The sequence below is a fragment of the Erythranthe guttata genome, chromosome 6 (assembly GCF_056151865.1).
Source record: "Erythranthe guttata isolate IM_541 chromosome 6, IM_541, whole genome shotgun sequence".
In the NCBI taxonomy this organism is placed as follows: domain Eukaryota; kingdom Viridiplantae; phylum Streptophyta; class Magnoliopsida; order Lamiales; family Phrymaceae; genus Erythranthe; species Erythranthe guttata.
The window spans coordinates 5977895-6005092 of record NC_142538.1 but is presented as its reverse complement, the minus strand read 5'-3'; the positions used below and the strand labels follow the sequence as shown (position 1 = coordinate 6005092).

The 27198-nt window shown below is 32.4% G+C and overlaps 3 protein-coding genes across 3 annotated transcripts; 2 read left to right on the top strand and 1 right to left on the bottom strand.

Annotated features, from left to right (window-relative positions):
* Positions 1 to 9080: 9080 nt before the first annotated feature.
* On the bottom strand, positions 9081 to 10732 carry LOC148769974 (FACT complex subunit SPT16-like). The gene is made up of 2 exons (XM_088818903.1): positions 10423 to 10732; positions 9081 to 10264 (listed from the first exon to the last, which is right to left on the bottom strand). The coding sequence occupies exons 1-2, from the start codon at positions 10427 to 10429 to the stop codon at positions 9426 to 9428; spliced, it is 846 nt and encodes a 281-aa protein (XP_088675029.1). The 5' UTR covers positions 10430 to 10732; the 3' UTR covers positions 9081 to 9425.
* Positions 10733 to 20819: 10087 nt separating this feature from the next.
* LOC105961854 (uncharacterized) lies at positions 20820 to 24465 on the top strand. Its single transcript, XM_088818867.1, has 4 exons — positions 20820 to 20928; positions 20983 to 21387; positions 23979 to 24006; positions 24441 to 24465. The coding sequence occupies exons 1-4, from the start codon at positions 20820 to 20822 to the stop codon at positions 24463 to 24465; spliced, it is 567 nt and encodes a 188-aa protein (XP_088674993.1).
* LOC105960375 (protein NETWORKED 4A) lies at positions 23990 to 26681 on the top strand. Its single transcript, XM_012984533.2, is given in 3 exon segments — positions 23990 to 24006; positions 24809 to 24906; positions 25045 to 26681. Coding segments are annotated over 2 exon segments (1626 nt in total). The 5' UTR covers positions 23990 to 24006; positions 24809 to 24815; the 3' UTR covers positions 26580 to 26681.
* The last annotated feature ends 517 nt before the right edge of the window (positions 26682 to 27198 follow it).

Sequence of the window (27198 nt, the reverse complement as noted above, 5' to 3'; positions counted from 1 at the left end):
ATTCACTCTTGAAGGTTTTACCGATGCTGATTGGGCAGGAGACTTATCAACTCGCCGGTCTACGTCTGGCTATGTTTTCAGCTTTGGGTCAGGAGCAGTGTCATGGTGCAGCAAGAAGCAAGCTACTGTTGCATTATCGAGCACAGAGGCTGAATATAATGCTGCAACTTTAGCAGCTCAGGAATGCATTTGGTTAAAAAGGATACTCGATAATATCTATTATCCCATTAAAGGATCTGTGAAGATCTTTTGTGATAATCTAAGCACAATACGGTAGGCCTCTAATCCTTTGTTTCATGCACGGACAAAGCACATTGAAGTTCATCATCACTTCATTCGAGAAAAGGTATTGTCCGAAGAAATTGAACTTGTCAAGGTTGGTACAAATGATCAAGTGGCGGATATTTTTACCAAACCTCTGCCAAAAGGAAAATTCGAGTTATTTCGTTCAAAGTTGGGAGTAATATCGGAAATTAGCATCAAGGGGGAATGTTGAACTTCTGTACTAATTTAAGTGATGGTCCAAGTTCTTTTCTTGAACTTTGTGTATTTTATTTTATGTTTAGTTTTCTTAAGTATTGACATATGAAAAGTCGTAGAAGTTGGAAAGTCCCTGCTGGAGTCTTTAAATTTGTTGTTGCTGTAACTTGGTCAAGATGAGAAACGAAAACAAAAACTCAGATTGTTATTCTTCATATTATATTTGTGTTCTTGTGTTCTCCAAATCACCTAGCAATCTTTTACCCTTGTGTAGTTAGTGATTCTAACTACAAGTTCTAAGTTCTTTGTTTCTCCACATTAAATTCCCTACACGTAAAGACCATACATATATATATGAACATACTCAAGACCGAGATGCCATTAATTAACGGTACTATTATCAATCAAATGGGAAAGAAAAAAATAAAAAATAAAAAATGAAAAATGAAATTACCGATAAATAGCAGCAGCTAAGCAACTAAGCAGCAGATAAGACCTTTAAATATTATTTTTATTGCACACTGCCCCTTAAAAACACTACTTTTTTTTACACGTTGCCCCTTTAAAATATTATTTTGGGGAAAGTACAGTTTGCACCCCTGAACTACGGGGTTGGACGCAAACACCTCCCTGAACAACAAAACGTAACAAAATGACCCCTCCGTTTCCATTCCGTTAGTTGTTGCTGATGTGGCGGGTTGACCTTTTCTTTTTCACATCTTAAACTATTACTTGCATTTATTTGGACATGTTTACCCCTCACTTGAAGCACTTCTCAACAAGTTATGCCATAAGAACATGGAAAATCAAAATTGGAAAAAATTAAAAAACAAATAAATAATTGGATAACCAAGAGAACGAATTAGATGTAATAACATCAACTGGGACTTCCATGAAATTACTCAACCAACAAACCAAAAAACATAAAAACAAAAAGATCGCATTGATAACTAAAGAATCAAATGTAGATATATTTTTAAAACCTACAAACAGAGCATCGTTATATTATTGAAACCCACAAACAGAAAATAGAGAAATCATCATCACGAATGCATAAACGACACACGAAATTCTTAAACACAGAAAAAACACAGCGGAAGATCCATCATACCTTTCACAGAAATCGGGAAAGAAGACACGCTGAGTATGATCCAAGAAAAAATATTGCAAATGAGTTTGAAAAATCAAGAATTTCAGCATCGGAAAACTGTTGGTTTAATAAAGACTTGAGCGGTCGTTGATATTTTCTGATTATTGGATTGCAGCGTGAATTCCAATTTTTAGGCGCACATGGTGGTTTTTTCAAAAGAGGGATTTGGTTTTCTCGAAAAAAGAAAAAGAGAAAAAAAAAAGAAAGAAAAAAGAGGGGTCTAATTTCTATTGAGAGGGAAATGATTATCCACGGTGATGATGCCACGTCAGATTGCAGCATAACATAATGAGGGTTAATATGTAAATACTCACTATTATTAACGGTGTTCAAAATATGTAGTTTGACTGTTAAAGTTATTGGTCATTTTGTTACGTTTTGTAGTTCATGGGGTGTCTGCGACAAACCCTATAGTTGCGTGGGAAATTTATAAGCGGATGAAGTGCATTTTGTCCTTAAATGTATGACGACAAAAATTAAGAGTAGGTAATTATGCGTTGAATATTCACTCAAGGTATTCACTTAGTTTGGAAACTAAAAATGCCCAAAATAATAAAGTACATTACAAAAGGGTAGAATCTGAAGAAAAAAAAATTCACGAAGAAACGAATATTGTGTTCCATAACATAAAACTAAAAAGTTGATGTTGAAAAGCATAAACTTAAATGAAACCATTTATAATGAACAACAATCCTGGTGTTAAAACCACAATCATTGATTACAAACTTTTTGACATTTCCGATAAATTTTAAAAACTGTGAAGCTTCAGTCGTAAAAAAACATATTTCACATTATTTACCGTTTACAAAGCAAAAATAATATAGAGGAGAGAGGAAACAATAATGATAGGGAAGAAAAATAAAAATAGGAACCATTACACTGAAAAGAGGTAGGTTTTATTTGCTTATATGATTTCTCTGCAGCTAGCGATTCTTGTTAATTCTTTTCATCTTAAAATTCTTCATCAACTGCATAAATTCAAAACCAATTTGACACTACATCAAAGATATATTCCATAACCATGGAAATATTGTTTATATTAATCCCAACATGAAAAGTAAACGCATATGGCAAGAATATTGTTTATATTAAATGGTATTCTAGCTACGAACACATGCTTGTCGGTCTGCTGACTAAATACAATATCCGCATCACTTAAACTGTCCTTAAAATTCTTACATACCATTCGTGTGCCATTACTTAAGTCATTTGATGGATACAAAATCCTTATGAGACTTATTGGATAGTTTCTCTTGAATAACAACTTATGTGAAGGCAACCATTTGGAATCAAAGAATTGAGAAACCCCTCATAATTATTATTTGTATCATCGATAGCTTCATAAAAAATCATGAATGTTCTTGCTTCTCCCGAAAATGTAGAAATTAAAATTTCATTCAATCTATAACATTGGAAACAATCTTCAATTTTCCTTTGGATATGTTTTTTTATTCCAAATACCTTTGTTAAAAAAAACAAATATACATATATTAATTAGTTTTTTTGTGTATCAAAAATGTTAATGAAAAAATAGGAAATATACATACCAATTGAATCTCTATCATGGTCTTTGATATCTCTGTCTTTGAAGTACCTTAAGGTGTAGCTGACGTTATCTTCGGTAACTGAGCTTAACGATTCTTTTACGAGGGTACCATTTTTAAGTACCACTTCAAACTTTGGATATGGACAACTCCACAATTTATTGTATTTGCATTGGTGACGACCATGTCAGCGAGACATTAAAAAGCGTTTCCAAAATTCAACAATACATGATTAATGGTAAATCGTAATTTTCAGTTTGAGCAGCTTCTTCATGCTTTTATAAACATCCCCATTATAAATCATGTATGTCTTATGCAGTGAGAAGCAACAGTTGAAATATTGAAGATCCTCGTCGAATATTACTACCTCAATTCTTACCCCTGCCATTAATTTTTGGTTGATTAGATTTGCTAACGTGGCAAAAAAAAAAAAACAAAAAAAGAACAATAATAATATTAGTTATGTTTGTGTACTAACTTATTCATCAATCATAATCAGCTTCCAAACCTTAGTACAAAAAATTGGCCAGCAACTTATCTCAATTCCAACCCGGACAACTGAATCATTCTCCAGGGTTCGCAAGTACTTATCTGTACGATAGGAACTGAATTTTTTTAAAATGAATGGTAGCCTGGTAAAAATTAATGAAGGAGGGTCAGCAAAATCTGAAGCATTGTAAACCAAAAATGGGGAATTTTAGTTATGGTATGTGAAAGGACATTTTTTGAGATGTTGCAGGTCCTATATTTACACGGTCCTTTTCTTTTGGGTAAATTACAATCAACCCCTGAAGTTTGCTATAATAACTTTAAGGTTCCTATGATATTCATAATTACAACCATCCCCTAAAACTAACGGAATGTTAGAAACTCGAATGTCAAGGGGTGGTAGTCATTACGAGTACCGCAAGGACTTAAAAATTTTTATATCATAACTCAGGGTAATGTAACATCTTGAATATTTTTTAACAATAAAAAATTCTGTTTTTTTTACCAATTTTTTTTATAGTCATTGTGCCTTGGGGGTAATTGTAATGAATGCAAAACAAAATTAGGTTGGTTGTAATTATCAATGTCACAAGGACCTTAATGTTATTTTGACATACCTCAGAGAGTTGATTGTAATTTACCATTTCTTTGCAATGAAATGTTCTGATAGTGCCCTAGTAGGGTGTAGGGTTTTATTATGCTTGATTGCTTTCAATTATTTTTGGTCCTTTATTCTTTAATGTTTTTCATTTTTTAACCCGAACATATATTACGATTACCTAGAATCCTAACAAAAAAAAATATGAATAGAATCGTCAACCGATTTTGAGCAAAAGATTACGAACATCACTACCTTCTTTTTTCCCCTTTCGTGCCTGCACTTGTCACCCCTTTGCCCAATGTTTTATTGTCGGTAAGAGATGTCGAATCACGATGTAGTAGAGTAGTTGAACTAAATTTTTTTTATTATACCAATTGAGGGTAAACTGCATAAAACCCCCCTGTGTTAATTTTATTGCGTAGGATCTCCATGTGTTTTATTTTATCTTGCATGAAATCCCCCATTTTGATATAATTATTTATATTAATAATTTTGAAAATTCGACTTTCAAATATAGAATAAATGTGTTTGACTTAATTTCAAAAAATAATTCAACTTTTAAATAAATAAATTTTACATAAATTTCACTTGTATTGTAAATAACATGTGAGCATTACCCTACTGTTACTGAATGATTCTTTTAGCCTATAGTTAAAAATCGAGGGGTTGAGGAGTAGCTTACACGGAGGGCTTCGTCAAGGCAAGATCTTTTTTATTTTATGTGTGGTAAATGTATGTCGCAACTTTCTAATACGATCATCTTTACGGTGTAGTTTTGATATATGGAAACTTATTTCACTGGTTATTCTAGTTTTACAGTTCGAATTCACTTCTTACAGGGTAAAATTAATCATCTACGATATTGAAATGCAAGAATTTAAAATGGAAGGAGGAGAACAAAAAATTGGGGAATACTATAGTGTAAGGGTACATGTTATCTCTGGAAGACTTATATAAATGATTACATCTTTGAATTGTTAGATATTACGTAATTTGGCGTTATATTCCTTTTTCTTGTTCATTAATTGCAGCCTGTTTTTAAATTTGTTAAATTTGATTTCTTCTGATTAATGAGCCTAATTTTTTTTCTTTGCATGAAATCCCTAAATAGTTAACGGTGTTAATTGTTAACGCAATGAGGCATTTCATGCAAGATAAAATAAAACACAAGAGGATTCTACGCAATAATATTAACACAGGGGGGTTTCTTGCAGTTTACCCGAACAATCAACAAATTAAATCTTCATAATATATAACTAAAATCATGAATATACTCCAACAATTTAGAAAAATATATGAAAACATGAAATAATATATCAAAAGACATATGTGAGAAAATTACCTCCATATTATAGAAACATATATACACAATATAAAAGAAAGAAAAACTCACAATAGGTTTGTCGGTAATCTAAGAGACATTACGAGGAAATAAGCGGAACATAGTAACCAATTCAACAGCATCCCGCAACTTTTTAATGTCCTCCACTCCAATTGACGCCATTTTAGAATCAATGCAGACTTTGAAACATTTATCATGCATCTTTTCGTGTTTCTGGAAAATCGTTAAGTACGTGTTTGTGTGTTTATTTCCTAAATTGTACATGGAGATCCCCGCATCCTCTCGCAACTGCTAATTATGAGCTCCAGCCATCGTTTCGATCGGATAAACATTTTTTGGTTATTCTAAATGAAAAAGAAGCGTTAGTATCTTGGCCTCGTAAGTTTTCATTAAATATTACCCATCTTGTAAGATCAATAGACACCTTAATTCCTAAGTAAAATTAAGACCCTTGAATAATTTCTTTTACGATGTACCATTTTTAGTCTGCATAACTATGATGGCAAAATAAAAGAAACTTCCCTGACATTCAAGAGGAGAAAACCAATGGTCAATATCACGATTTGGTTACAATTCTTGTATATGCACGCATGGTTTCTTTATGTTATTCATTAAGTAATATAATAATATAATTCTAATTGTTGATTTACCTAATTGTGCTCCCACTTCTTCATATGAGAAGGTTATTTTTGTCCATACAAAAAAAGAAGAAACATTACCAATTATTCACACTTTTATAGATAGTATAGAAAATGGGTCAGATGGGTTCGAACTCGGGGCATATTGAAAAGAATGGGCGTAGCTTTCCACTGGGCCAAACGCAACGTTTGATAATATATAGGCAATAAATATATATAATATAAAAATCCAGTAAAATGATTTCATTGGCATATAAATATGTTAAATAAATTATTAATTTTCATATTAATTATTAGTAAATAAGTTTAATTAAATTATTAGCAAATGCAAACTTTATATATATATATATATATATATATATATATATATATATATATATATATATATATATATATAATCACGGTTCAATACTTCAAAACATCCATTATTAATTACTATATCAATATAATCTCCACTATTGAAAAATATATATGATTTAATCAATTCAATATTTGATCAAATGCGTAGACTTAATATAAACTCACTTTTGTTATTAAAATCGATAGTGTGAAAAAATCAAATGAAAAATAAAATAAGATGTTTATTTAAAAAAATTAGATTATAACTCATTTCAATGAATTTAAATCGATTAACCTCAATTGTTGACAAGAACTTATTAATATTATTTATTATTTTATCATAAGATAATTATTTAAAAATATAAATGATGTTTATTTTAACAAAAATAGATTATATCTCAATTCAATTAATTTTCTTACTTTAAAAATAATATTATATATGACTACTATATTCAAAATATTATGATGTAATTTCTCTTTTAATAATTTGTTTAATTTGTAAAAATCGTAAGAATTAAATTGTAGATCATATGATTTAATCTTTTTTTACATATATATTTTATTCAAATATTAGAATTGAATCGTAAGATTTAAATGAATTAAGCTCAAGTTCTTTCAATTTTTTTTATTATATTATATTTGTTAATAATTTAATTAAAATTCTTTAATAATTATGAATATGATAATTAATAATCCATTAAACATTATTTTCATAATCATTTTACACTATCTGTTGCTGTTATATATATTTCTTGCTAGTTATTTCACAAACTATTGTCTTGTCTCACTAGTTAGGATTGGCATTCACATTTGAAGAGAACCAGAGTTCGATCTCCATTCAAAACATATTTTGGACAAAGTTTAAAAATCCGGTTCGGACCCGGCCCGCCCCGGACCCGGACCCGCCTCCTCGCGGGTCGGTTTCGGGTCCGACCCGGAACCGGACCCGACCCGACCCGGGGCCGTGTCTAACTAGTACTACTATTATTATTATTGTTATTAAGAAATTGAAGATGCAAAATTGATTGTTAGCAAAAACTACAGTAGAAATTGAAAAAATAAATAAGAAAGGATTCTTCGATTTCTCCTCGCAAGACTTGTTGACCGTTGACTTCCGCTCCGATTTTGAAACCCTAATGTTTTTTTTCAATAACTTGCGCTTCTTCATTTTCCGCTTCATCTCCTTTGATTCCTTATCGCGAAATTCAGATATTTTCATATCGGACAAGCGATCCCCTCTCTTCTCTCGATCGCGCGATCCCCTCTCTCTCTCTGTCTGATCGCGCGATAGCCTCTCTCTCTCCCTCTCTCTATTTTCTCCTCTTCTTTGAAGATATGGGCTGGAATCGCTGGATTTTGAGAATGGGCTGGGCTGTGATTTATGTGCTTAACTTTATGGCAAAATACTAAAGAAACTATAATTTTAAATCAATTATTATTTATACCCAAATAGTGGGTGAATTGCGTTTTGCACCCCCATAATTAACCCTAACTGGCGCTTTGTATCCTTACATATATAACTGCCAAAGTCCAGCCTTAATTTATAGGGTTATATGACAAAACTCCCTCAATGAAATTTTATGTTATGATAAATCTAATTTTTAATTCAAAATTTGATATAAATCCATTTGACTTAAATTATCTAAAATCTCCTTATTATACTCTCTCTCCAAAATAACTACTCCATAAATCTCACGGTATTTCAATTTTTTTATTTTTCATTCTTTTTCTTTCTTTTCTTTTTATTTAAAAAAAAAATATGGTTATCTTCAATTTTTTTTTTAAAAATACTTTTATTTAATTTAATTTTTCTATTCAGTTGTAGTTCAGAAAATATGATTTTAACTCCCATTTTTTTTGTATGTTTTTCTATTTCAATTTTTTAATTTTTTTTCACAACGATTACAAAAATTAAAATCCACTGTATAATATTCATCGAAAACTACTATATATTTTCGAAAATCACTATAAAATTACCCTAAAATTTACGTTAAAATTAACGTAATATTAAAATAATTACAACAAACTTATCGAAATCTACTAAAAACGTATGAAATCCACTATGAATGAACGTAATCCACTACAAACACAACTCAAAAAATAATAAAAAGAATCCGCAAATCCACTACTCATAAATCCACTAATTCGAAACCTAAAACCACTATTTGAATAATCCACTATTTGGTCCAGGAAAAGTGCAACACCACCACCACCAACAAGGATCGCGAGGCGTCATTCCGGGTGTTGTACTACGGCGACGCCACCACTTAAGTGTCATTCACGAACGCCCAAAACACACGTTCAACGACAAACGCTCTCTCGTGGAAATTTACACTATCTAATATCCCTCCCCGCCGCCATCGCTCGATCTGTCAAGAAACTGTAACAAGGAAAAAGAAATCAAAGACATGTCCATTCAAAACATCTCTCTTTCCAAGCAACTTAAAATCCACTCAAATGTTAACGAAATCTACAATAAAGTTATCGAAATCCAATTATCGAAATTCACTACAGAGTTATCAATTCAAATACGTTATCGTTTGAAATTCAATTCAAATACGTTATCGTTCGAAATTCGAAACGAAATCAATTTTTTTTTTACAGAATACACGATTAATGCGATAAATACGATTAGAATTGATTACCAATTCAAAGAACAAAAGCGCTAACCTCTGATAGGGAAGATTGGCTGGTAATGTATGTAGCTTTTCTGATAACGAAGAACTACCGCAAAAACAATATAGACAATGTGAAAACGAAGGGAAAATAGGAAGATTTAAAAGAAAAAAAAAACAAATGTGTAACCCAATATTGAAATGACTTGTCGGTTAATTAAATCACTTTAGAGTTCGGAAATTGGTGGATAGCATACACCAACATTCTCAGCTTTTAACTTAACATCAAGCTTAAGCGGCTCCATTATAGCTTCCACCGTGTCTTTCATAAGTGAGGTATGTGTGACTTCCTTCTCCTCATCAATCACCCTTTCAACTTTTGGAACCACAAAGTTTTTCATTGCAGAAGCAGCCAAGTCAGCAGCTTTCTTTATACGTGTAATGTCGTGTTTTTCCTTCACAGAAAAAAGTTCTGATAAACCAGTTGTCATATCAGTAAGTTGCAGGCCTGATTGTTCCAACTTTTTAGCGCATATCTTCGAAAGTTCTCCTTCGGGAGCTTCACCGGCAATATATCCAACTTTTGGAGTAGCACATGAATGCGACATAGAAGAACGAATAGAATTGAGGAGTGAATCCATTTCACTACTTACACTGTCATTTTTTTCCGTCACATGAACGACAATATCAACCCCAACACTCTCTTTGGCAGAATCCTTCACATCCTTGTTTTCTAGCAATGATGCCTTGTCTTGACTGCACATAAAATGAATAGCCTTGTCTGAGAATACCATAATCATCTCTGGAAACCCATAGTCAAAACCAAAAAGCCAAATATTGAGAGCCAAGGACTTGAGGCAGCGATATTTTTCTGATCGCGGTGGCGTGGCCACAACAAAAAAATCGGCGGAACCCCACAAATCATCTTTGTGTAGCTTCCAGTTTGTGTAAATGCAACCTAACCGCCTACTAAATGTCTCAACGTCAATTTTAAATGCAGTCCTCCGCGATGCATTCGCATTTGCTGCTGGTGTTCCTTTAGAAATGCATTTATCTGCCATAACACCTGTCAAAGTAGAATTGACAAAATGAATTTAGTCATTAATTAAACTAAACAACACATGAAAGGAAAAGAAAGAGAACACCAATAACCACATGAATCCTGACTTAAACCGATAAACAGAAATCCGGATTTCAAACAAACAATCGAGCAGAAAAACTCACAAGCCATAAATAGTCCTCGTTAACAAAATCACGATGCCAATAAAAGCCACAGCTCAATTTATGAGACCACCGACTTCAGTTGCTTGGAAGCGCGACAAGAACAAGGCTTAAGCTTTCCGCCGCGCAGTTATACGCATAAAAATGCTTCAGACTGGATGGTGTTTAGATGAATGAAACCCATCAAAATTAGTGCGTTTATAATTTGGGGATTGGGGATGGGTAATGAAAAATTGTAATTGCTTGGCAGTGTTTTCAGAAAGGGCTAATTTCAATTACCTCCCTTGTAGACTGTATGTAATTGCTTGGCAGTGTTTGAATTATTTCTTATACCTATTATACTTTCTTTAATCTAATTATCTCCCTCTTTATTTTCAATAATAATTTTCTTCAACTTTCATTATTTTACATACTCATTTAATTATTATTATTTTTCTTTTTTAATTTCTTTTTCTTTTAATCTTCGTCCGATTTTATAGAGAAAAATATATAGTTCTCTTAAAAGTCAAGTATATCAATAAAAATATATTTATTTTCTTTATCTTAAACTTGAACATATAAATTCGGGATAATTACAGTTTTGGTCCCCCAAGTTTGCATGTTTTTCACTTTTGGTCTCCTATATACCGGCCTCAACAAAATACACACTAATGTTGTCACATTTAGTCCATCAGTCTGTTTGACCGTTAAGATTTTTCTTTGAGAAATTGCAATCAGACCTCTATATTCTTTCAAAATATTCTAAAAACCCCTATAATTTTATCGAACCATAATTTAACCCCAATTTCATCAATTAACCAATTTTAACCAATGACCCCGATTTTTCAAAATCGGGTATTCCGACGTTGACTTTCCTTTTAACTTGGTTGACTCTTTTTTTTACTCATCTTTTTTTGCCGTTGTTGACCGATATTGAATGTCAGGTTTACATTTCTTGATTTTTATTTAAATTGTTGAGTAGTCGGAAAATATAATTTAAAAAAAAAAAAAGGAAAAAAAGTCAAAGCAAAAAACCAGCAGCGAGAAAATAAATATCATAAAAGAAGTCAAAATAAAAGGAAAAAGAAAAAAGTCAACGCAGCTTAATGACGGAAAAATTTTAAGACAAAAATTAACGGCCGGTGTTAGCCCCATAAACCGTTGTACTAGTGTGGTTATCTTATTTCCAAGTTACTCCGCACATGCCTAATTCATCTTCTTCATATTATTTTGGGAAGAAATTTGGGATGCACTGACGTTTTTACGAAAAAACTGACGGGAAGAAATTATGGATTTTAGATTTTTTTTTAAATTGTATTTAGGCCCCGAAATTTTAGATAAAAACTTTGTTAGAAGTTTGTAATTTTAATATTACGATACTAGATATTAATATAGTATTATTATTGTGTTATATAGTAATAAATATTGTGTTGATCGGAAAAAAAAAAAGTCACATAAAAAAGTTCAATAAAATTCATAAAAAATAAAAAAAGTTCAATAAAATTCATAAAAAATAAAAAAAGTCAACATTGTTAACCGAGAATACAATGTCGGTGAACGGCGTAAAAAGCGGTATTAAAAAAAATTCAATGCCGAAAAACAAAGTTATAGAAAAAGAAAAAATCAACGGCGGTCAACAGTCAACGGTAATGGTGGTAAAAATCGGGGTTGTTCGTCAAAATTGATTAAATGATGAAATTGGGGTTAAATTAGGGTCGGAATAATATTTTAGGGGTTTTTAGAATATTTTAACGAATGCAGGGGTCTGAGTGCAAATTTCTCAATGAAATAGCGCAAATTCAGCCCTAACTCAACAGTTGGCCGTTACTTCTTGACGGTCAAACAGACGGAGGGACTAAATGTGTTAAAATGTGACAACATTAGTGTGTATTTTGTTGACTGCGGTAAATGGAGGACCAAAAGTGAAAAATGTGCAAACTTGGTAGACCAAAATCGTAATTATCCCGATAAATTCATTTTAAATTTATATCTAATTAATTTCAAGTGTAGGCATTTTATATTTTTATAATTGTTGGTTTTTATGGCCCAAATATGTTATGGCCAGAAGCCCAATAAAGGGTTAGTGAGCCCAAGTCTGGTTTGACGAAATCCATCTGTTGGATTTTTTGGGTTCATCCTGGCCGTTCAAAGCCTCACTTAAATACCCTCTTCTCTCTCCTCTCATCTCTCGTTTTCTGTAAACCATAATTCTATCATCTTCTCCACCGCTCCTGCTTCTGTCTTCTTCCTCCCTTCTACTGCCTTGACTCTGTCATGGTTGGAGGTAAAAGTTCATGGAACATGGTTGACTTTGACCTTCCAGTACAGCCTTCACCAGTTATTTTTGACTTATGTATCTATAAATACGGGTATGAAGGCTGGATAAAGCTAAAACTCAGATATAAACTTAGACTCGACCTAAATCCTTCAGTTTTTCTATTGTGGGCTCTGAAAGGGGGTTTTGGTGAGTGTGTAAGCTTGAGTGTTTGATCTGTTCTTTCCTTTATGGAGTTCTGGGTGAAATTAGGATTTGAGAGAGAGTGTGAGAAGATATATTCTTCTTGTGGTACTCTGGTGTGAAATAATTGGAAGACTAAGCTGATATTATTACTATTTTTCTTCCACTTTTATTCACTGTGTTATTCTTTTCTGCAATACTGTTAAGGAGATACTTACTATATATATTTTTTGATATGGAGCTTGGCAGATACCCAACAATAATATAACTTGTAATTCGACCCGTGCGATGCACGAGATTGAAATAAAATTATTAAAAACATCATACAAAATAAGGTTTTAAAATTAGATTAGTTTAGCTTTAAACCATACCAAAAGTAAAATCTGTAAACAAGAAATACATACTGAGATGCTTAGGTTCATATTCAATCACCATATGAACGGTGAGTTTTGTCAAAAGATCAGTGTATTCTTGGAATGAGAATTTTGTGAGATTGGTCTTCAACTAAACAGATTGAGTAAGGAATCTGTAAGTTTTCATAACACGCTTAAAAATTACATGTAAAATGAAAATTGGTAGATGGCCGGATCTTATCGGTAATTGTATTAGTTCCGCAAAGTTGTTTTCAAAATATAAATCCATATCTTGTTTCTCAGAATTTTGTATTTGCCGTACTCAACATCAAATTTCAAAAAATGTAAACATTGTCTTCCTTTACCAATTCCTTATATTTTAATATAACACCATCTTCTTTAGCGGAAGCATGGATATTCAATATTCACTTTGCACCTTTAAAATATAGGATTTCATATTAATGTGTTAAACATTAACATAGTAATAATACTGTTTTAAACAGTAATATAATTAATAGTATCATCTAACAACAATAATGCTACTATGTTTGCCGGAGAAAAAAGGTTCAGAAAAAAAATTCCAAAAAAAAAAATTAATAATAAAAATATAAAAGTCAATATCGTTGACCGGTGGGGAAAAAAATCTCAAAAAAATTCAACATTATTGATCGATGTTGGCGGAAAAAAAAAATTAGTAGCACTTCTACACGTTTCTTGTTTCCTCTGTTGTGCGAGTGAAAAGGAGGGAAATGGTTTCATCCGATTACTGTCTGAAATGAGCCCATGCTCAAGATTTTTGTACATGATCATATGCCGGGTGATAAACAATAAAAGAAAATAGGGCGGATGGCAAAAATGCTCATCACAAGGGACTTAATGCACATTGGTCCACAAAAAGAACAGTCTTTCAAATAAACTTATCGCCATGTCTTTAGTCTAAAATACCCTCCATAATATAATTCTTATCATTTCCATCCATTATGCTCTAACTTCTTTAATATTACACATTGACCCCGGATTTAAACAAATATATCACATTAGCCCCCAAAATAATAATTTTTTGAAAAAGTATTTTATTTTTCAGAAAATAATTTTTTTTCTGAATTTTTTTTTCCGGCCAGATTTCGGCGTTGATTTTTTTTTTTTTTTTTTTCTGGATTTTTTTCTCCGGCCGGTCAACCACTGTTGACCGCCAGCCTCCGACATTGACTTTTTTTTCGAAATGTTTTTTTCCTAGAAAAAAATATTTTAATTAATATTACTATCTTGGCTACTAAATTACTGTCTCAGACAGTAATATTACTGTTTGGGACAGTAACATTATGAATATTAATTTCCCGAATAGTGATATTATTAATAATATTGTCTGAGACAGTTAAATTACTTTTGAAGACAGTAATTTAGCAGCCAAGACAGTAATATTAATTATAATAATTTTTCTTAAGAAAAAAAAATTCAAAAAAAAAGTAGTCAATTAACAGTTAAATTACTGTCTCCGACAGTTAAATAACTGCTGGAGACAGTTAAATTACTGTCTCCGACAGTTAAATAACTGCTGGAGACAGTAATTTAGCAGCCAAGACAGTAATATTAATTAAAAATATTATTTTTTTAAAACAAAAAAAGTCAATTAACAGTTAAAAATATTTTTTTAAGAAAAAAAAAGTCAATTAACAGTTGAATTATTGTCTCTGACATTTAAATAACTGCTGGAGACAGTAATTTAACAACGAATACAGTAATATTAATTAAAATATTTAAAAAAAAAATCAATAAACATTTAAATTACTGTCTACAACAGTTAAATAACTGCTGGCCAAGACAGTAATGTTAATTAAAATATTTTTGAAGAAAAAAAAAAGTCCATTAACAGTTAAATTACTGTCTCTGACAGTTAAATAACTGTTGGAGACAGTAATTTAGTAGCCAAGACAGTAATATTAATTAAAATATTTTTTTTAAGAAAAAACAAAATTTAAAAAAAAAAAAAAAAATTCAACGCCGGAGACCCGGCGGTCAACGGCGGTTGACCTACCGGGAAAAAAATTCAAAAAAAAAAAGTTTTCAAAAAAGAAAAAGAAAAAAAAAAAGAGTCAACGCCGGAGACCGGTGATGGCGTGTCAAAATTGGGGTCAAAATTGAAATTATGATTAAAATTGGTTAATTGATGAAATTGGGCTAAATTGGGAGTGTAAATCATGAAATTGGAGTTGAATTGGGTTTCAATGAATTGGGGGTAATTTTGGTATATATAAAAGAATTTTCCTTATTTGCAAATAAGTTTGAATGAGTTGGATTTATTTGAAAGACAAAAAAATTGGATGCCCCTCTTTTAATTAAGTGCCCTTGTCATTGGCCTATTTGGCATTTGCCAAAAAAATATTGAATTGGAGAAAATTACCACAACTTATTCTTAACCAAACAAACCAAGAAAATTCGAATAATTTTAATTTTTCTAACCCAAACAAACACACAAAATACTTGGGGAAAAAGATATGTAGCACCCCCTTCTAAATGGGCGATAAATCGAAACCGGTTTATCGGATATTTGTACATATAGCGGAAGCAAAATGATCTATTTGTAATTTTTAAAACTTTGGAATGGGCCAAAAATGCAACTATTAAAAATATCTTCTTTGGGGTATTTAAAAGCTTTGCATTTTTCAAAAAAACTTTTTTAGGTTATTTTGTCGAATAAAGACCTTGTTCGAAAACAAGTTTCGAGAGGGTCGGAGGATTTTCTTTCGAGTGCTACACTATCAACCTATCAATTTTTATTTTTGGTTCGAAAAGAATCAGAGTTTTGAAAAGGTATTTTGGTGCGTATTTATAGGAAACTTTAATTAATTACTAAACGGAGTTTTCATAGTAATAAAAAGTCAAGTACGATTCATACCGGTTTTCAAGTTCGTTCGAATAAGCAAAAGATACGAAAGAGAAATAAGTACGTTTAATATTACATCACCAAAATAAGCATAATATCTTAGCATCGTGCATAGGTCCTCGTACAACTTCCAAAATCCCGGGCAAGACCTCGATCCGCTACTCGATCCATTCCGGTGGAGGGTTACTAACACTACTACCTGCAATTAAAAGGCATCTAATATGAGCTATAAAGCTCAGTAAGAAATCCGATTAAATATCGAACTTAAATACGTTATATATATAATATATAATATTACATAGGAAATCCTTACTCACATCCCAAAATAACATAAGTCAAACAGTTAACCACATAGTTCACGAAAACACATTATTCACACGAAAGCACGTACTTATGCACAATGACTAAAATGCCCTTTTTATGAAAATCGTGAAAAACACATTTTTCGTTTTATCGGATCCTTGAAAGATTAATTTATGTACCTGAATAATAAATATGTTACGAGCCCGTTTTCACTAAGTGGATTCAAACCACAACATTTCATCCTAGTTGGATACCGGCCCTCTATATCCGAGTTGTTTATTATCCGGCATTCCATTAATCTTTCAAATTTAAAAGCCGTGGAATGCATCATTTTCAAAATCATGCTTACAACAATAATATCAGCAACACATAACATCACAAATATCACAAAATCCCCCAAATTCACACGCATGAATACACACAACCACACACGACACACACACACATACACATTCAGCGCACACACACACACACACACACACACACACACGTATTCAGCACACACACATGCAGTCAACACATTAATACACCACCATTCAATATTCAAGCCATGCTTGTAAAGCAAGCACCCCTTTTCATCCTTCATTTAATGAATTTATTACCACTTCTAGGCAATAATTTCATTTCAATAAATTCCAGCAGTAATTAAACACATCCATGCAGCAATTAAGGTACAAAATCCCAAATTTCATCACTCATAATTATTAAACAAAGACATGGAAATTTAAAGCACAAAACATAATAAATGGCATGCAAAATGTCCTAATTTCGAACTAATATCAAACCAATTCCAAAAATTCCCACCTTAAATCCTAGAGCTCCTAACTAATCCAAGTTTTAGTTTCTGAAATTATTTTAAATTTTCATAAAGTTTCGAATTTTCTTGGAATAAAAAACTAGAAAATTTCCTTTTTTATTTAAAAATCCAAAACTCTAATATAACGTTAATTAACTTTGAAACCTTCATAAAGAAAACTCTCCCCATTTAATACTTGCTGGAAAACAGATTCCCAATTTAGAAATGACTAATGTTTCGGAAATTATATTTTTGACCCCAAAGTTTCAAGATTTACACATGCAACCACACTAAAAGTTCAAAATCTGATTTTTCATGAAAAACCCCTAACAATCTGAAATTTTACTTCAATATATGCAGAAAACAAAGTTACAAAGTTACTTGAGGCAGAAATTTCGAAAATTACATATTTTACCCACAAAATCTCTAGATCTATACATGCAAGACCACTAGAAGTTCAAAAATCAAAATTTTCTTGCACAACCTTTTTAAATCCGAAAATTTTGTTCAATAAATGCTGAATACATTAATTGAAAACACATTTATGACTGACTTCCTAAAAATTACAGATTTGACCAAAAAATCTTTCGATCTACATATGCAACCCCATAAGAGTTCAAAAATTCATTTTTCTTGCAACCCCTTTTTGAAATCCGAATTTTTTAATACTTTTGACCAATAAAGCCTGTATCTACTCACTACCAACATAGATGATGCATGCAAGAACAAGAAATCAACACTCAACACATGTTTTCCATTTTTTCCCAAAAAGTCCTAATTTTCTCGAAATCTCTCCAAATATTTTTAAGAAATTTTGAAAATAGTTTTGATACTATTGATACCCTTTAATTGCACCAAGAAATCGAAATTTCTTACATTATAATCGAAGAAAGGAAAAATAACCAAAGGGAAGAGCTTTCAAATACCGAAGTCTAGCTAAGCAACTTTGATTGGGAAGGAGATAGTGTGAGCTTCTAAGAGGGATGTGTTATTATCTCCCGTGAGTAGGCAAGAAGTCTTGATGGTGTTTTGGTGTAATCTAAAGCAAGAGTTAAATAGGGGACCTTCATTTTTTTATTATGGGATTTCTTGAAAATTTGAAGTTGAGGTGGAAGAAGAGGAGGCCGACGGTGGAGGTGGTGGCTTCGGTGGAGAGAGAAGAAGAAGACAAATAAGAGCCTTAGGTGTTGAAAGAAAAAAGACGAAGGCTGTCTCTTCATCTTACTAATCATCTCTTCAATGTAGGATTAGAAGAAATGATGGCAAATTGCCAAGTGGAAAAACATGCATAATTAACACTAATTTATTTATTTAAAATAAAACACAACTTGCATTCACACATATACACACATTCGGACATATATATATATATATATATATATATATATATATATATATATATATATATATATATATATATATATATATATATATATATATATATATATATATATATATATATATATATGCATAATGTACATATATAGTGTATGTATGTACGCGCGTGTGTATATATATATGAACTATTAGTGAGAACCCCCTCTAGCTTTTTTTTAATAAAAATGGGTCTAATCACTTTTCCCTTATTAGTGGTAGACCCACTATTTTCTTTATTCCAAATCTAGCATTTCCCATTATTAACTACCCCATGCATTTCTTTTGTTTTTTTAATATAATTTTCGTTATTTATTTATTTAATTATATTTTTTTAATATAATTTTTGTTATTTTTAATATATTTTTTTTATTTTTTCCAGTTTTTTTGTTCTCATAATTTTTTTCTCTTCATCATAAATCAACTATAAAATTCCCAAAAAACAACTATAAAAATCCAAAATCAACTATAAAATTTCCAAAATTAACTTTAATTTATTTTTGTTTTCTTCATAAATCAACTATAAAATTCCCGAAAACAACTATAAAAGTTCAAAAATCAACTATAAAAGTTCAAAACTCAACTATAAAATCTGAAAAAATCAACTATAATATCCTTTTGTTTTCTTCTAAATTAACTATAAAAATATCGTAAACAACTATATTTTGTTTTCTTCTAAATTAACTATTATACAGCTAGATTTACTAAAATAAAATCAACTATAAATAACAAAATTTAATTAAGAAATTATCAAAATTAATTACAAATCATTGAAATCAACTACAAAAAAATATTATAACTATCACAAACACAACTTTATTTTTACGTATTTCTTCCACAGGTCCACCTCCAACAACAATCCAAAGAATGGGGGCAATTGTTGACAAAAGTCCACCACCTACAAATTTAAAAGACCGAGAAATATCACAAATCAACTACAAAAAGTAATTAAAAAAAAATAAAATACAATGGTAACAATTATTCAACTATAAAACTAACATAAACAACTACAAAATTAGCAAAATAACTATAAAAACAGAAAATACAACTACAAAAATGATATAAACAACTATTTCTCCGAAATTGAAACGCCATGAACATCGCAACACATCCAAACATATCAAATAGTTTGCTTCGAGCATTCTCGTCAAATCTTGATTTTCTGATTGCAAACCACCATGATTTTTAAGGCATGGACAATAGAAACTACTCTATAATTTAAAACAATTATTAGCATGTAAAAACAAACAAAGCAAATAAAAGAACACCAATATACCACCATCCTTGCTTTCTACAACAAATATCTCATCGATCTGGAGAATTTCTGGTTATTAGAGAACCGAAGGTGGAAGGGAGGAGGAGATGATGGTGCGAGGCGGAGGCAGAAGGGGGAGTGATTGTGGCGGTGTGATCGACGGTTGCAGCCCTTCACCATGGAATCGCAGGAGAGGAAGATGGATGAGGGAAAATGGGGAAGATCGTCATTGTCGACATGTGATCGTCACCTTTGCTGCCCCAGTGCCGCCTCCATCGCCACCTCCGTCGCCATGGATTTCCAGACCGATAAAGAAGAGAAAACGTGAAGAGAGATGATAGAACGACGGTTTGAATATAACATATGTGTAGGGTTTGTGATTATAAGCAACTCCAACCCATGTTATCAAATGGGGTTATTAAATACTTATTTGATAACCAGGATTATATTTTGATATCTCTATACAACTAGTGAACTCCAACCACAAGTATCAAAAAATAATTATCAAAAAAATTTATGATTATTTATATATTATTTATTTTGTAATTCATTTTAAATAATCATACAAACCGATTTTTGTGGTAAAATTTCATCAAAATCAATATTAATCAAGTTTTTACCTTTTCAAAGAGAAAAAAAAAAGGTTTTATCATGTGCATGTGGATATACCACAACTGAGATTTATCATTGAACAATTCAAATTTCCACAAATCCGCAATACTTTGACTGAATTGTACCAAAAACATTATTACGTATAAATTAAATAATTTATGACAAAGTCTTAGTTTGATTTCTTCAAGCCATATCTTCATAATTTTTGGTTACATTGATTCTATATTGTTGCTTCTACATAATATATCATAACATGTTTGTGATGTAGATCCTCGACTACATCACTTGCTCTAAAACTCCATTATCTTGTATTTAGTCATTTCACCATGCATGGTCACATTAATTTAATGGATTTCTTATCCGATTTGGATTCCGATGATCTTTAAATGTTGCTAACGGTTGCCGAAGAGGAGGAAATGGAGAGAGAAAGACAACATAGGCACTACCGCGGGTCAGTTCTGGGTCGAAGCGTAGTAAATCGTGACAGAGCCGAAGGTCACAAAAGACTCTATTGTGATTATTTTTCTGATAATCCCATGTATCATGCAGGTTATTTTAGGAGACGATTTCGTATGCACCGACCCCTTTTCTCTCGGATTCTTTCTAGCGTTGAGGCCTACGATCCCTATTTTGTTCAAAGAAATGATGCTCTAGGCGTTCCTGGTTTATCATCTCTTCAGAAAGTAATTGCTGCATATAGAATACTCGCATATGGAGTTCCTGCCGATCTTTTGGATGACCACATACGCATAGGTGAGAGTACTTCTATTGAAAGTTTACGACATTTTGTGAAAGCGATTGTTGCCATTTTCAGCGAAAAATACTTAAGAGCACCAAATCAAGACGATTTATCTCGATTATTGCAAGTCAATGAGCAACGTGGATTTCCAGGAATGCTTGGGAGCATCGATTGCATGCACTGGAAATGGAAAAATTGTCCAACTGCATGGCAAGGTATGTATACGGGTCATTGTCGCACACCAACTATTATATTAGAGGTCGTTACTTGCTAACGAATATGTAACGGTGGGGACCAAAAGTGTTTAAAATTGAAACTTGGAGGTGAACTTTGTTCATTTTGGAACAAGGGGGACCAAAAGTGAAATCGGGCCAAACATGAGGAACCAAAAGTGTAATTATCCCAATGAAATCTACACAGATGTTTATTTGAATTGTGGCGGGCTCTTCAGCGATCTTTTGTATATTATATACACAAACTGCCCCTAATGATTGCTGTATAATAGTTGTCAATTATTTTTCTTTTGTATTTTTTCTTGTGTTTTTTAGTTTTTGGGTTATTATAATCTCATTTCAAATCAACATTGTAATATGGATAACAAAAAACAAAAAGAAATCACTATATTTTAATAAGTTTTTTGTTCTTGTCAAAATAAAAAAAAAAGTAAATTTCTTTTCTTCTTTTTTTTTTTTTTTTTGCTTTCACATATTTGAATAGTTGTCATATACTTAGTCCTAAGAACCATCCCATACTTTATTTGGTCACTTGTAAGTTGTAATGTCATGTTTACTCTACATTTAGTTGCATACTTCACATAAATGATTGCAGTTATGGTACTTCATTTTTTCTATTAAACCAAGTTGAGTAGGTAGAAATCGAACTGGTTAAATCGAAATTAGCATTTTCGAGCAGAAAATCAGAAGAATTCAAGAATTTCCGGAAATTGAAATCAAATAGCAAGCTTGTTCCAAAATTGAAATTATTCAGATCGAAACCCGCCCCTAAATAGTTAAAAAAAACTCTCAGTGTTTGGTTTAAAATTCAATATCCAAAATTCTAATTTTTTTTATTTTTTCTTTATTCACAAAATTTTTATATCATTCAAAAATTTAAGCAAATTATCCCATAAAAACTCACATTAAAATTACTAATTTTTTTATAATTTTTTTAATAATTGTTTTACACTAAAATTTAATGTAAAAGTGTTGCCAAAAAATAAATTAATTAGTGAAATACAAAAGTCAATAATGGAAATAAAGTTGCAATACAAGGAGAATATGACATGTGTTTTGTACAAAAAAAATTTAAAATGGAAAATGGCAAAATTCGAACGTTGGGAGGCGGGAAATGTTGGGTGCTAAATACCTAACACGCAAGTGCACGTATCGCAAACAAGTAGTAAAAGTGGACTCGTGAGAGTCGGATGTCGATCCCACAGGGAATACTCAAATTATCTAATCCTAAGTACCAAATTCTAACAATTATGATTTTTATCCAGCCTACGCAGGTTTGTCGAATTAAATCAATTAAACAATTAAAATAATTAAGAAAACAACGAATCACGAGAAAATATCAATATAAAACGGATCTAGGATTTTATCTTCCCCCTATGCAAGAATTGCTCACCCAAAACCCCTCAATTATGAAATATATGATTCATGATTATTAACCCGAGACACTAATTTACTCATAACCCGCTGTCGCGTGTATTATGAGTCTATTATTCATAAACGATTCACTATATGTCTATGCAAACCAATTATAAATAAAGCATTAACTAACAAGTCTCGTAAATGGCTACCTAAGGTGATATCTGTATGTCTACGACACCACATGCAATTGACACACTCATCCGATGAAAACTACTCGAAGGCTCTTCTACTTACCGTCTAATTATCAAAATAGCTATGTCGAGTCAATCCCAATAATCACAGATAAAGCACATAAATTGATCAAGTTCATGCACTAACAATCATAACAAGTAGAAGAAATAATCATAAAATCATAATTGCATAATCTCAAGAAAAATGGTTCGCAATCCCTACATAGGGTTCCAACAAAATCCTAGATTAAAAACTTAGCTACGCATGTTCGTTACGAAAAACATAATAAAAATACGAAAAATCATAAAACTATAAATAACAATAAAAGAGGAGAACTATGATGAAGATTCGTCAAGTCTTCGTCTTCGTTCTTGTGCTCCTTGATTGCATGTAGAAAGATTAAAAATAAAAACCTAAAGATTAAAGATGAAAGGTAAAAGATCCAAGATAATCCTAATTGTGTGCTTGTGGCCTTTAAATATGGTGCAAAAATATAATAGGGCGGGTTTTCTTGTGTAATTAAAATTCCTTCACTGCGCCATCACGACCATCCGGACGGCCGTGTGAGATTTATGCCTAAAATCCGCACGGCCGCGCGGTCCTTGATACTCCAGAATTCTGCTTTTTCACTTTTGGCCCACTTTTTCTCTGAATTTGCAGTTTTCACCCCAAAAGTTGTCAATTCTTCAATTTGCACCTAAAATACAAATAATAACCAAATTAAGCACCAATTATCGTAAAAACACATCAAAATCTCCAATTAAAAGGTACAATTAAGTGTATAAATATACACTTAACAGGAAACATGGCCCCAAAATTGGGATTGATGTTATTTGTCACCCATTTCCTCTTTGTTTCCCCTTTTTAACATTCACAATTCCACACACACTCCCTCTCTCTTCCTTTCTCTCTCTCTCTCTAGAATTCATTCTTCATCTGCTTCTCTAACCTTTCAATCTGACCTTTTTCGTTTGGTGCCTCAGCGTCGGTGTTTCTTCTCTGCATTTCCAGGTGAGTTCATAACTTTTTTCGATTTTCTCTCTGCTTTATGCTGTGCATAAACTAATTGAAGCTGTTTATTTGTCTCTGCGCGCGTGTGATTAAATTTGTTACTGCAAAGTTCTCTTGTTTTCCCGATCATATCATATTCTCTTTGATTTGATCATCTGAGTTTTTTTTCCTTTTTCGGATAAGTAATTGATTGAGTTTTAGTGACTGCATTAGATTATTTGGCAAAGGAAGTATAATCAAAATTGAATTGTTAAAAAAAATCCGAGTATGTCAAATCTACTGTAACTGGATCTAGTTGAAGAATGAAAATCCGGATCCGAACATGGAAACAAATGTATTACAGAGATTCTTTCTGATCTGAGTAGGAGTTTTTTTGTTTTTGGTGGAGTGAATTTTCTCTCACTGAAAAATGGTACTGCTATGAACATATGCAGAATTGTTGAGCTTAGTGTTAGTTAGTCTAATTTATTTACTTTCCACCTAAAAAAAAAATAATTTCTCTGATATGTGGTAAATCAAGCACAAAGTCCCTGCAGGCTTGCAATAATTGGTTAATGGTTATCCTGATTTATATAGAATCTGCAATAATTAATTAAGTTCCCAAATTTGCAATTAATTAACCATTAATAATTTAGGTTCTTGTTTTCCTGAACCAATTAATGGTTATCCTGATTTATATAGAATTTGCAATTATTTAGGTTCTTGTTTTCTTGAAACTGGTGCTTGTAAATAGCCAAATATGTTAAATTAATTAAGTTCCCAAATTTTCTTAGGTCTCTTCTCGTTTAATCTTTTTAATCAGGGCAAAAATGGAGAATGAGGTGAGTAAGCTGGATTCACCATCGTGGAACAGTCAGATTTGTCTGAAGAACCCCGAATGGGTTGCAGAAAATGTCAAGGGTAAGCATTTAAGCTGTTTTGCCCAACTTCTGAGAAAATTAATCTCCGTTTTCTTCATTATTCGTATACAAGATATTAAGTTGTAAGCAGTAACACAAAATTGGACTAAGGGGAATACTAATAGTTTTCTTGTTGCAGGTTTAGATCGGAGTGTCAATGAAATGCTGCTGTTGATTGAAGATGAAGAACATTTTTCATTCGAAAAGGTTGTCGATAACAATTCGAAGCAGCCCGAGTTGATTGCTCGTGTCAAGGAAATTTCCGAAAGGCACCATTTGCTGGCTGACCACTACAAAAAGTTATCGGGAGAGTTGAGCGGTGGTTATGTGAAATCAGTAAACGGATTGAAGAATTACGAAAAGCCTAGTTTTGGCTCTCCATTAGCCCCTCTTTTTCAAACTCCGGACAAGAAATTGACGATGCATGGTGTAGTTGAAGGCGAAGTGGTTGGTTCTGATATATCTCTAAGTTCGGGTGGTGGGATTTCAGACACAGCTCCAGGATCGGAATCTTCGTCGCTGTCGTCAGATTCTGATTCGGAATCTTATTACACTTCTCGTGGAGAGAGGTCGAGTTCGCTTTCCTCTGGCAAAATGATGAATCACGAAGTGATACATATGGAGACTGAGCAAGAGAACATAAATTACATAAAAATGGCGGAAGAATGTGAGATTCTACAGAGACGAATATCTGACTATGAAAGAGAATTTAAGGTTTCGAACGAGAAGCTTCGTACTGCCGAAGAAGAAATATTGCAATTGAGGAGCGAACTTCGAAATAGTGAAGCGACCGCGGTCGAAGTGGGCAGTTTACAAGCCCAGCTTCTGTCTGCAAAGAATCAAGTTAAGTTGCACGAGTTTGAACTCGAAAAGTAGAATGGAAGATCTCTGATGCTCCAAAGGCATATAGTTGATTTGGAATCCAACCTCGAGTCGGAGAAGATGCAAGTTCACGAGTTGCAGGGGAGTGTTAAAAAGTACGCAGCGGAATTATCGGATCGCAATCTTGATATAAAGAAACTGAATGCCGAACTACAAGACGCTTAGGGAAATTTTGCTCTGGAGAAATGGCAACTAGAGTCTTCTGTCTCTAACTTGTCCGAACAATTGAAATTCGACGAGGCGAAAACCGAGATTCTGCAGATGCAATGCGAATCATTAGCCGATCAGATCAAGAATTTCGAAGCTGGGAAAATCGAGATGGAGAGAAAGCAAGAAGCCATGAATATCAATTGGCAAAATGATATTGAGCGTGTCAAAGTAGAGGTATCCGAGAAAAACGAACTAGTGAACACTTTGAACAAGAATCTTGATGGGCTGAAACTGAAGTACGACATGCTAACTGCTGAGAAAGATGGAGTAATTGCCAAGTTACAGACACTCATTGCTGACCTAAGCGCTCGTGATAACGAACTTCAACGTTTAGAGCACAATCTTAATGAGTTACATTCTGAAAACAAGGTGCTAAACAAGCTAAGAGATGAACTAAAGTCGAAAATAAATGAGTTGGAGAAAGAGGTGAAAATGCAGGCAGAAATGATCTCTGTTACTTCCGAGGAAAAAAGGGAAGCTATAAGGCAGCTGTGTTTTTCGCTCGATCACTTCAAAAGCGCGTATGTGGAACTGCGTGAAGAATGTGTTGTGCGCAAACGGCCCATGGCTGTGGTGTCGTAGGTTCGGTATTTTCTTTCTATATATATATGCTTTGATGTTTATTATTTGTTAAGATATACCTATTTCTTTTAGTTGCTTTTCCAGTGGTGCTATTTCTATATGCTTATTTGATCCAGAGTTTTGGTAAAGGTTGCAGCAATTGGAGTCTCAATTGCTGCTATTATTTGTTTAGAGATTTGTTTTGGTTAATTGATGTTCAGACAATGGTTGTGGGACTATGAACTTTTGTTTTATACTTAATATTCTTAAAATGCTTGTCTGATTTTCCAATGCACACTTTGTTGCTGCATCTGTTGTTTAGTTTTTGTTGTTCTCCCGCCCGGTGCTTAATAATGGCCGGTGATTTCGGACTGATCTCTGAACACTAAAACCCCGTTTGGTTGGGGTGATTAATCATGATAGATTAAATAATTAAATTTTGTTTCATATTTGGAAAACTGAATAATTTTCCGGGTTGACCCACATATTTTATTTTAGGGTAAATTACAACCACCCCTTGATGTATGGTCAAATTACGAAATCCCCCTGCTTGGGTAATTACAATCACCCCTCAACTATAAATGAATAATTTTCCGGGTCGACACACATATTTTATTGTAGGGTAAATTACAACCACCCC

What these genes read in the sequence shown, in the direction of transcription:
- LOC105961854 (XM_088818867.1), top strand. Translation starts at nt 20,820, where the DNA reads ATGTTGCTAACGGTTGCCGAAGAGGAGGAAATGGAGAGAGAAAGACAA. An exon ending in AAATCGTGACAGAGCCGAAG is followed by an intron (nt 20,929 to 20,982) that starts GTCACAAAAGAC and finishes TGTATCATGCAG; the next exon opens with GTTATTTTAGGAGACGATTT. An exon ending in TTGTCCAACTGCATGGCAAG is followed by an intron (nt 21,388 to 23,978) that starts GTATGTATACGG and finishes TTGGTGCCTCAG; the next exon opens with CGTCGGTGTTTCTTCTCTGC.